Source organism: Gopherus evgoodei, chromosome 5 (genome assembly GCF_007399415.2).
Source record: "Gopherus evgoodei ecotype Sinaloan lineage chromosome 5, rGopEvg1_v1.p, whole genome shotgun sequence".
Lineage (NCBI taxonomy): Eukaryota > Metazoa > Chordata > Testudines > Testudinidae > Gopherus > Gopherus evgoodei.
This window is the reverse complement of record NC_044326.1, coordinates 83,847,526-83,859,135: the sequence shown is the minus strand read 5'-3', so window position 1 is coordinate 83,859,135 and position 11,610 is coordinate 83,847,526. Positions and strand designations below refer to the sequence as shown.

Below are 11,610 nucleotides of genomic sequence, written 5' to 3'. Positions count from 1 at the left end.
AGCACCGGCTAGCAACGGGGTACATGGAGAATAATGCAGCTCTGCCTACTGATCTCTGGTCTGGCCACAAGAAACCAGGCAGCCCTCCCTGCTTAGGAAAAGGTTGTTAAACAGGCCTAACCTAAACAAAGGATTGTTTGTTTATCTTAATTTACATGGAAGTAATAAACAGAACAATCAAGACAGTTGGTGCGAATGGGGAAGGAGAGTGCAGGAAACTGAACAATGTCCAATTTAGCAAACTCCAGCTATGTCGGGGGGGAGAAAGCGGGGAGGGAATAGAGCATGGAGCCTCCTTCACCACCAGGCTCCATCTCATCTTCCTCATTTCTTGAATAAACTTTATTGTAAGGCGTGACCTTCAGAAGAATCCATTTCAAAGGTTCATTGGACTATAAGAGAAAGGGGCAGAAAATCTCAAATGTATTAACCTAAGAAAACAAAGGAACCCATATCTTTCTCTCTCTAGAAGAGAGACTGACTTGAACAAAGCCTGAACCAAACAAACCCTGCTAGATTAAGTTTTAGACTTTTACGAGTATTAGCACTTTTATTTGCTTCTGTATTTCTAACTTCATCTTATACTTAAACTCACTTAAAATCCTATCTTCTATTATTTTATTGTTCATATAAACCAACAGTGCTGTGTCTGTACCAAAGTGAATGTTAAATCCAGTTAAAGTTGCAGGCTGTTGCATTTTGTCTCCTTCAAGGAGCAACTGGATCTTACTGTTCCTCTGAACCAGGGGTCAGCAACCTTTCAGAAGTGGTGTGCCAAATTCACAGTAACTTAAGATTTCCTGTGTCTTAACATTTGTAGAAGGTCTTTCTCTCTCTCTGTCTATATTATATAAATAAGCTATTGTGTTTAAAATAAATAAGGTTTTAAAAATATTTAACTAGCTTTTATTTAAAATAAAACTAAAATGGAGATCTTATCAATTTAGTGTGATCCTTCCCTGGAATCGTTGTCTGGGGTTCCAGCCACCAGCCCCGCTCAGCACTCTGCTAGTCTGGGGTCCAGTCGCTGGTCCTGCTCAGCCCGCTGCCGGTCTGTGGTTCTATTTACTCAGCCAGCGGCGGGCTGAGCAGGGCTGGCGGCAGGCTGAGTGGGTCAGTCTGCTGCCAGTCTGGGGTGCCAGTGGTACTCAGCCGGCTGCCGGTCTGGGGTTTTGGCTGCCGGTCTGAGTTTCTGGCTACCGGCCTCTTGCCATTCGAGGTCCCAGCCTCCGGCCCCACGCAGCCTCCTGATGGCCTCAGTGAGCAGAACCCCAGGCCGGTAGCAGGCTGAGGGGGGCCAGCGGCCAGGATCCTGGCTGGCAACAGGGCAGCAGCCGGAACCCCAGAAGAGCACGTGCCATTAAAAATCGGCTTGCATGCCACCTTTGGCACCTGTGCCGTAGGTTGCCGACCCCTGCTCTGAATGTTGGAGGAGAGGGCTGGACATATCAGAGTGTATGAGTCTAGGGGAAGATCAGGACTGGGGTAGTGTTAGGGTCACAAGTCTGGTAAAGTCTGTGATAACTTCTGCAGGCTGTTGGACTCGAAGCAGTTGAATGAGAGCTGTACAGTGTACAGAGTGCAAAGTGCCTGCTGGCTATGTGTGTCCCAGATAGGGAAACACTAGTAGCAGAAGCATTTTGGGTCACTCAGGGTTATAATACAATAAGTGACACACCCTTTCACTGATCTGAATTGCACTCCCAGAGTATGACATATTGCCAAAAACTTCACCCCAAATATTAAAAAACCCTAACAAAATATAGATTTTGGAACTACCATGCCAATTGCAGACCATCACATTATTCATCCTACTTGTATGTTATATCCCTTCCATCAACCCTTTATCTCCTGTCTGTTTAGACAATAACTGTTTCAGGACAGGGGCCGTCTTATTCTATGTATAGTGCCTGTGCTGGAATTATTAATATGGGAGACCACAAAACACTAATTTAACTATAAATTCCTTTTAAGTCCAGTGGTCAAATGATATTTTATACAATTGCTCTAAACGCATCTAACAGCCTATAAAATAAGCAGTTACTGCACCCAATATAGTAACTCAGGGGTTGGCTACACTGGAGAGTTGCAGCGCTGGTGAGGGGGTTACAGCGCTGCAACTCAGGATGTGGCCACACTTGCAAACCACAGCCAGCGCTGCAACTCCCTGGTTGCAGTGCTGGCTGTACACCTGGTCTGCCTCGGGTGTAGCTATTCCAGCCCTGGTGATGCAGCGCTGGTCATCAAGTGTGGACACCAACAGCACTTTTATTGGCCTCCGGGGTATAAGGAGGTATCCCAGCATACCTTTTCAGCCACTCTGGTAATCGTTTCACACTCCACTGCCCTGGGCTCAGCTGACCCCCCCTTTAAATGCCCCGGGAATTTTAAAAATCCCCTTCCTGTTTGCTCAGCCAGGTGTGGAGTGCAATCAATCAATCAATCAGCGACCATGCCTCCATGCCCCAAACGAACCCCAGCATGGAACAGTTCCGAGCTGCAGGACCTCATCAGTGTTTGGGGTGAGGAAGCTGTGCAATCACAGCTGCGCTCCAGCCGGAGAAATTATGATACCTATGGGCAGATATCAAAGTCCTTGCTGCTAAGGGGCCATGAACGGGGCACGTTGCAGTGCAGGGTAAAAATAAAGGAGCTGCGCAGTGCCTATTGCAAAGCCCGTGAGGGAAATCGCCGCTCAGGAGCTGCCCCCACGACCTGCCGTTTTTACAAGGAGCTGGATGCCATACTTGGGTGTGACCCCATTGCCAATCCGAGGAGCACGATGGAGAGTTCAGAGCAGGGAGAAGTGGGGGAGGGGGTAGAGGAAGCCGAGAGTCAGGCTACTGGGGTGGAGGGAGACACCCCAGAGTCCCAGGAGGCATGCAGCCAGGAGCTCTTCTCAAGCCAGGAGGAGGCTAGCCAGTCGCAGCAGCTGGAAGTTTCTGGTGAGGAAGAAGCAGAGGAGCGTGTTCCGGGTAAGCAGATTTTATGTTTTGGGAGAGGAGGGTTGGGGTTATGGCTGCCTACATGCATGCCTAAATGTGGAATAGCCCATTGATTTGCTCTATCACGTCTCTGTAATCGGCCTCGGTAATCTCTTGAAAACTTGCAGCCAGAGCGTGGGCAATGTGCTTGCACAAGTTTATAGGGAGAGCCACCGTGGTCCTTGTCCCGGTCAGGCTAACTCGTCCGAGCCACTGTGCCGCGAGGGGTGGGGGGACCATTGCTGCACACAGGCAAGCTGCATAGGGACCAGGGCGGAATCCACATTGCTGTAGAAGACCCTCCCTCTCTTCCCAGGTAACACGCAGCAGTGATATATCTGGCAGTAGGAAACCCTGTTGAGAATGTAGGGATACTGCTCAGTGCAGGTCGGCAGCTTCGCGGCCCCCCCCCTTGCAGGTCGGCAGCTTCGCGGCCCCCCCCCTTGCAGGTCGGCAGCTTCGCGGTCCCCCCCTCCCCCCTTGCAGGTCGGCAGCTTCCTGTTCTCTCCTGTCCCCTGTGCAGGCCCCCAGCTCCCTCCTCTACCCAGTGCAGAGAAACCCCAGTGAGCCATCAGGCAGTTCCCCTTCCCAGGTGAAGTCGGGGCAGAAACACTCACCCCATTGCTCGCCATGCCTTTGCTTCTGTGGCCTCTCTGTGCTATGTTAGGTATGTGGGAATGATGCTACAAAAAGTCTACAAACTCCTTCACTGACTGTGTGATAATAAACAATGTAGCCTCTGCGTATTACATGTTTCTATCTATGTTTTTTTAAGTGACCTTGAATAATGCAGCCGGATCACCGCCTGCCCATCGCTTGCAGAACTTGAGGAAAAATCCGCGAAAATCAAAAGAAGAATTGATCAAAGCAGTTATGAATCAGTACGCCAGAGAAAGTAGGAAGACGCAGGAATGGAGAGAGAAAATGCATGAGTGGAGGCAAACACAAAGCAGGAGAAAGGAATTGGCTACCAGAAAAAACCTCGAAGCAGTTGATAAGCCTCCTGGCTCGCCAAACTGACTCTTTCCAGTCTCTCGTAGCTGTGCAGGCAGATCTGTACCGTGGTAACCCACACCCCTCCCAAAGCTCTCTTTCTTGTTCCCCAGTATTTGCACAAAACACCCTTCTCCAGCAGCCTGTTTCTTACTACCCCCAGCTGCCCCAACACCTGTACGATCACCTACCAGCCCTGTTAACTACAATCCTTACTCTGTGCATTCCACCACCATGACGCTGCAGCATATTAATCCTGAAGTGCAGCAGACATTGAACAGCAATCCAAACAGGACATATTCAAACCTATGAATGTACAGTCCACCCTCCTACCCCCCTACCCTTTTATGTACTGTATTTTGAATAAAGGATTCATGGCTTTTACAATAGTTTTTATTATTGCAGAAAGTGGTAATACTGTACCCCAGGGAAAAACGAGCACAGCAAAGGTACCAAACATTACTGTTGGCTCTCAGCATCAAATTGCTCCCTTAAGGCATCTCTAATCGTTGAAGCCCTTTGCTGGGACTCTCTAGTAGCCCTGCTCTCTGGCTGTGCAAATTCAGCCTCTAGGCGTTGAACCTCGGAGGTCCATTCCTCAGTGAATCTTTCACCCTTCCCTTCACAAATATTATGGAGGGTACAGCACGCGGATATAACAGCGGAGATGCTGCTTTCCCCCAATCTAGCTTCCCATAAGACAACGCCAGCGGGCTTTCAAACGGCCAAAAGCACAGTCATTCTGCACCGGCTCAGCCTGTAGTTGAACTGGTCCTTGCTCCTGTCAAGCTTCCCTGTATACGGTTTCATGAGCCATGGCATTAAGGGGTAAGCGGGGTCTCCAAGGATCACAGTGGGCATTTCGACGTCCCCTACTGTGATCTTGCGGTCTGGGAAAAAAGTCCCGGCCTGAACATGGCACTGTTCCGAAAGATGCGTGCATCATGCACCTTTCCAGGCCATCTTGAGTAAATGTCAGTGAAACGCCCACGGTGATCCACAAGTGCTTGGAGAACCACGGAGAAATACCCCTTGCGATTAATGTACTCTGATGCCAGGTGGGGTGGTGCCAGAATAGGAATATGCGTCCCATCTATTGCCCCTCCACAGTTAGGGAAACCCATTTGTGCAAAGCCATCCACAATGTCCTGCACGTTCCCCAGAGTCACAGTTCTTAGCAGGGTGCGATTAATGGCTGTGCAAACTTGCATCAGCACTATTCCAACGGTGGACTTTCCCATTCCAAACTGGTTCGCCACCGATCGGTAGCTGTCTGGAGTTGCCAGCTTCCAGATTGCAATAGCCACCCGCTTCTCCACTGGCAGGGCAGCTCTCAATCTCGTGTCCCTGCACCGCAGGGTAGGGGCGAGCTCAGCACACAGTCCCATGAAAGTGGCTTTTCTCATCCAGAAGTTCTGCAGCCACTGCTCATCATCCCAGACTTGCAGGACGATGTGATCCCACCACTCAGTGCTCGTTTCCCGAGCCCAAAGGCGCCATTCCACGGTGCTGAGCACGTCTGTTACTGCCACAAGCAATTTACTGTCTTGAGCGTCAGGCGAATCAATATCATCGTCTGACTCCTCACTGTCACTTTGCAGCTGAAGGAATAGCTCCACTGCCATGCGTGATGTGCTGGCAACATTCATCAGCAAGGTCCTCAGCAGCTCGGGCTCCATTTGTAACAGAAATCGCGCTGCAGACTCACAATGGCGCCAAACTGCTTGGAATGTGTAGCAAAGCACCACAGGGCGTTGGAACAGGAAGTGGAAAGACCCGCACCCTTCCGTCCCCTTCCCACAAGCCACAGCGCCAAAATGGGAGGTGCTTTGTGGGATAGCTGCCCACAATGCACCACTCCCAACAGCGCTGCAAGTGCTGCAAATGTGGTCACACTGCAGCGCTGGCCCTACACAGCTGTACGAACACAGCTGTAACTACCAGCGCTGCAGAACTGTAAGTGTAGCCATGGCCAAAGTGTTCTTAAGCATGTGACCAAGATGCTTCCCACCAGGCCAGACCTAGGGAAAACCATGTCATCCTGACATGCTCCAGCATGATCAGGTAGGGTCTCACAATGAAACCTCAAATTCATAATTCTTTTTATTTCTTTCAACAAGCAAATTATGCCCTAGCCAATTACCACTTTATCTAAACAACTAATTAGAGACAGCTCACCCTAATTTCCACGTTTAATCCAGGTAAGATTTACAGTCTCTTTCTACCCAAGGTCTTTCCTCCTTATCTCTTCCCCTCCTTTCTGTTAACACTGGTATGCAAGATGGGAAGGCCCATGCTGGCTCCTCTTAAGACATTCCTTTTGTTTTATTTAAACCCATCTGCAGTCACTCCTATTGATTGAAGGCCTTCTTTTCATGAACATCCCTTTATGTCGTGTTCTCAACCTTCTTTGCACCATGACTCCCTTCTGAGAACAAAAATGACTACACAACTCCAGGAGGGGGGACCAAACCCTGACCCTGCCGGAGCCCCACTGTCCTGGTTGTGGGGGGAGAGGGGACCAAAGCCAAAGCCCGAGCCTCACCACTATGGGCTTTGGCTTTGGCTTTGGCCCTGAGAGGTGGGGCTTGGGCCCTGGGCTTCCTGGGTGGTGGGGCTCAGGCTTTGGCCACAGGCCCCAGCAAGTCTAAGCCAACCCTAGCAATCCTACTACAATGGGCTTGTGACCCACTCTGGGATTCCAACCCACTGTTTGAGAACTGTTGCTGTATCTCATTAGTTACTTGAACCAGACATCATCCCTACTCCATTCCTTCTGGTCTTAAACTCATTATTTTCTAGGCCTTCCTGCTACTGCTAGTCAGGGCATTTTTTTACAACACCTAGTTGAAGTTTGGTTAAGGAAATATAACTCCAGTTCTTCAATTTTATATTTATTCTACAGCCTAGAATAATGGTTCCCTGGTCTTGCTTGGGATCTCTAGGTGCTATCATAGTAATAAATAATAAGGGCTTGACATTTTAAAAGCCCACCTTTTGGTTTGTAAACTAGGTATGTTTGCTGGTGGAAGTTGAACCTTGGTAACACTGGGCATTTTTGTCCAGTTCAAAGTAGAACCATACTTAAAAAGATATAAGGCCAAAATGCTGTTGGCACCTTCTGCTTTATAAATGATCGCAAAACCAGTAAAAGTCATGGGAAGTTTGTGCAGAATATGTTGTTTGTGCTCTTCTGCTATCACAGACATTGTTCCACGCTTTACTGACCATAAATGTGGGATTTGAGGCTAAGGTTGAAAGGGGTTTGTTATACATAACCCAGATGATGGTCTGATAAGTCTCTGAATGCAGAGCTCCTGCTGTTTGGCAGTAGTCTGATTCTCAGTAGTATCCGCTACAGGCCCCTCTCCATGCTAGCTCAAAAGGTTGAGACTTGGGACAGTTCAGTGATTGCAAGCCCAGAATGGATCTCTGTGATTATCTTGTCTGACCTCCTGTATAATACAGGCCATGGGACTTCTCCAAAATAATGGAGAAAGAAGTAATGTTTAATGGCAAATTAGAAGAGAAACTGTGAGCACAGAGTCCGGAGGATGAACATAGTGGACAGCCTGAAGAAGGGAAGAGTGGAGAGGAGAGAGGGCCAGGAGTCCCAGCAGGTAAAGGAGTGAGAGAGGCATCAGGACATAATGGGGCTTTTCAGGCAGCGAACAAAAATAATGCAGACTCTGATGGACCTGCACATTTAACAATCCTGGTCTCTCCTCCATCTGTAGCCCATTGAGAATTCAATATTGGGGCCGCTTTATACACCCCCTTCAACATTCCATGTGGTATCGGGGATTGGTGTACTACATCTACAACCACACCCTGGGATATATTAAAGACAATCACAGCTGCACATACACAGACCTGTGAAACCTACGGTTGGTGTATGTGTAGCTGAAATGGACATGAATATTCTTTCCCTCTTCACAAATTGGTTATATTAATTATTAAGTTTATTAAGTTTATAATGTATTAGATTTAAAATTTCAGAACTTTTGCACTGATTTTGTTGCAAATAGTACAATTTTATTCTATAACACAAGTCATCTTTATTATTTCACAACATATGCTGCTTGGTGCTCAGTAGTTCTGAAAGCAACTAATTACCGGTCCCAGCAGTACAGACCCCTGGGGGACACCACTACTTACCTCTCTCCATTCTGAAAACTGGCCATTTATTCTTACCTTTTGTTTCCTGTCTTTTAACCGGTTACCAATCCATGAGAGGACCTTCCCTCTTATCCATGACTGCTTACTTTTCTTAAGAGCCTTTGGTGAGGGACTTATCAAAGGCTTTCTGAAAAATCTAAGTACACTATATCCAGTGAGTCCCCCTTGTCCACATGCTTGTTGACCCCCTTAAACAATTCTAGTAGATTGGTAAGGCATGATTTCCCTTTACTAAAACCGTGTTGACTATTCCCCAACAAATTGTTAATCTGTGTCTGACAATTTTGTTCTTTACTGTAGTTTCAACCAGTTTGCCCAATACTGAAGTTAGGCTTACCTGCCTGTAATTGCCAGAGTTTCCTCCAGAGTCCTTTTTAAAAATTAGCATCACATTAGCTATCCTCCAGTCGTTTGGTACAGAAGCTAATTTAAATGGTAGGTTACAGATGATAGTTAATAGTCCACCAATTTCACATTTTAGTTCCTTTAGAACTCTTGGGTGAATACCATCTGGTCCTGGTGACTTCTTACTGTTTAGTTTATCAGTTTGTTCCAAAGCCTTCTCTAATGACACCTCAGTCTGGGACAGTTGCTCAGATTTGTCATTTAAAAAGAATGGCTCAGGTTTGGAAATCTCCCTCATGTCCTCAACTGTGAAGACCGATGCAAAGAATTAATTTAGTTTCTCTGCAATGGCCTTATCATCCTTGAGTGCTCCTTTATCATCTCAATCATACATCTCAATCATGGGCAGACACTTTTGCCATTTATTCATAGATATTTGAAGGGCACGCAGGCAGCTTAAACCATTGGGATATCTTTTCACTGAGGTCCAGTCTTGTGAATGGACATCATTGACTCTTCAAATGAGCATAGGCACATTCGGCTGTCATTCTGCACCTGCTGAGCTGGTGGGTCAATCATTCCTTGATGCTGTCAAGGTGGCCGGTGTATGGCTTCATGAGCAAGGGGTAGATTGGGTTCCCCAATTCACTATTGCCATTTCAGCATTTCCCCAATGGTAATCCGCTGGTCTGAAAAGGAAGTCCCTGCTTGTAGCTTTCTGAACATTTTGTGTTCTTAAGATATAGGGTCATGCACCTTCCCTGACGAGCCCACGTTGATGTTGGTGAAGCGTTCCTGGTGGTGCACCAGTGCTTTCATAACCACAGAAAAAGTATCCTTTCGGTTGATGTACTCAGTGACAAGATGGTCTTGTGCCAAAATAGGGATATGTGTGTCATCTGTCTGTCCACTGCAGTTTGGAAACCCTATAGCTGTGAAGCTGACCACTATGTCCTGCACATTGCCAAGGGTCTCAGTGCTGCTTAGCAGAATGTGATTAATGGCCCTGCACACTTGCATCCCCCATGGTGGATTTGCCTACTCCAAATTGATTCCCAACTGACCAGCAGCAATCGGGTATTTCGAGTTTCCACAGTACAATCCCTCTTGCTTCTCAGCTGTCAGTGCAGCTCTTGTTTTTGTGTCCCTTTGCTGGAAGCTCAGTGGACAGATCTAGGAATGTAGCCGTGTGCAGCCAGAGGTTCTGCAGCCAATGTTTATTTTCCCAAATGTGCATTATGATGGGATCCTACCAGTCAGTGCTAAATTCTCAGGCCCAGAAGCAGTGCTTCACCATCTGCAGCTGCTCGAATGCCACCAACAACCTTGAATTGGTTCTCATTATGTCCCACAGCAGTCTGTCCTCCAAGGAATCCTCATGCTCTCCACTCATTTGGTTCTTTTTGCAGCTTTGGAAATGCTACAGGATTGTACACCCTTTGCTTGCAAAGTTCATGACAAAAATGCAGAGCTGTGCAGGCTCCATGCTTCTGTCAGAGATGGTGGACAGTCAGGAGGGCCATGCGGGTTTGTGGGATTTTGAAAAAAGTCATAAAAATTATGGGATATTGATACCGTTATGGGATGGAAATAATTGCAAACTGATAAGTTGCTTGCATGCTCCCAGTCACTGCTGCATAACTTACTTTGCCCCATCCGACATTGCCAAAACTTCCCAAAAGTCAGTGTGCTGATGGTGGGGAGTTGCACAGCGGGATGCCTGTCAATGGTGCACCACATTCTGCATTGACACAAGCACTGCTAGTGAGTACATGCATCACTAACACAAGGAGTCAAGTATGCATGTGCACAAATGATGATGTACTAATTACAGCAGCTGTATGTCAACATACCTTGAGTCGACGTAAGTTTGTAGTGCAGACATGGCCTTAAACACTTATTACCTCAAAACATCTTAAGGTATGTCTATATAGTAATGTAAGACCAGGGGTTTGAACTCGGGATCAAGCCTAATCTTCCCTCCCCACCACCACCCTTTCTGTCTACACACACACAGTGCTAATCCGGGAGTCAGACCCACAGTCTCAGGACCCCACGGGGGTAGAAGGTCTGAGCTTGAGTCAAGTCAGGACCCTGGGTTACAGCCTTATTTCTTTGCAGTGTAGATGTAGCCCCACTGGACTTGTGCTCTGGCAGTCTGCCAAAAGTATTCCACAACCCCATGTCTGACTTTCTTTGTCCAGGACAGTCAAGTTTAGTGAACAAACCATTTTTGTCACATTGCACCATGAACAAAGGGCTAGAGTGGCCACATTTTAGGGGAGGGTGCTAGGGAATCTGGGATAAGGGTGACTGGACTGGGGCCCACATAATGCAATGTAGATTCTGGAGCCTCAGGTTGGGACCTAGGATTCAACAGTTCCCAACCTGGGGTTACAAATGAGTATAGGTGTTCAGGCTGTAGGTTAACAAAGTGTTTACTCTCTTGATTTCTATTAATCTTGGGCTTCCATTGCAGTGTAGACATACTCTTAATGTTTTATGTGGTTTTCCAGGTGGTGGACACCAAAATCATGCTGACTGTCTTGTATACTTATAATGTGCTTATGAACATATCTGGCTGCTAAGAGATAAAACTAATTAATCTGCTAAAAACTGGCTAGTGATACTGTCCCTTTGACTTTTATAAAATATTCTACTATACAGCAGCAGCTATAGTGAATTTAGAAGAATTACATTTTAATGCAGAAGGAGCATGGCATTAATATTTTCTGAAAGTTCACTATTTTTCATCAGTAATGTCTGTAAGGTACAACATATAATCACTTGCATAAGAATTAATGCATGCTCAACATATTTCGTTTTCAGATATGTCAGGACACAGCAACGATCCCACAGCAGTTGATGAATCTCATCCAGCCGCAGAAGAGGTCCGGTCTGACTCTGAGGTGATTGGGTGATATTTGTGTAATACTGTAAAATCAACCAATCCCGGTAACAGTTTCAGACTACCCAAAAATGCATAATGCAATGCATAATAAAATTCTTGGGTGTGCACCCATGCATGTGGTGCTGCTAGATTTATATTCTGGCCTTTTTAACTTTGGGTCCGGTTTCCGATTGTTCTGTTGCATCTGAAGCAGTGAAA

General features: G+C 46.9%; 1 protein-coding gene across 1 annotated transcript in view; it reads left to right on the top strand.

Annotated features, from left to right (window-relative positions):
- Positions 1–11,313: 11,313 nt before the first annotated feature.
- The window catches only part of ARFIP1 (ADP ribosylation factor interacting protein 1), a 77,717-nt gene continuing 77,420 nt past the window's right edge, over positions 11,314–11,610 (top strand). Inside the window, 1 exon segment of the mRNA XM_030563516.1 lies at positions 11,314–11,410. Within this exon segment, the coding sequence (XP_030419376.1) occupies positions 11,333–11,410 (78 nt within the window). The 5' untranslated portion in view covers positions 11,314–11,332.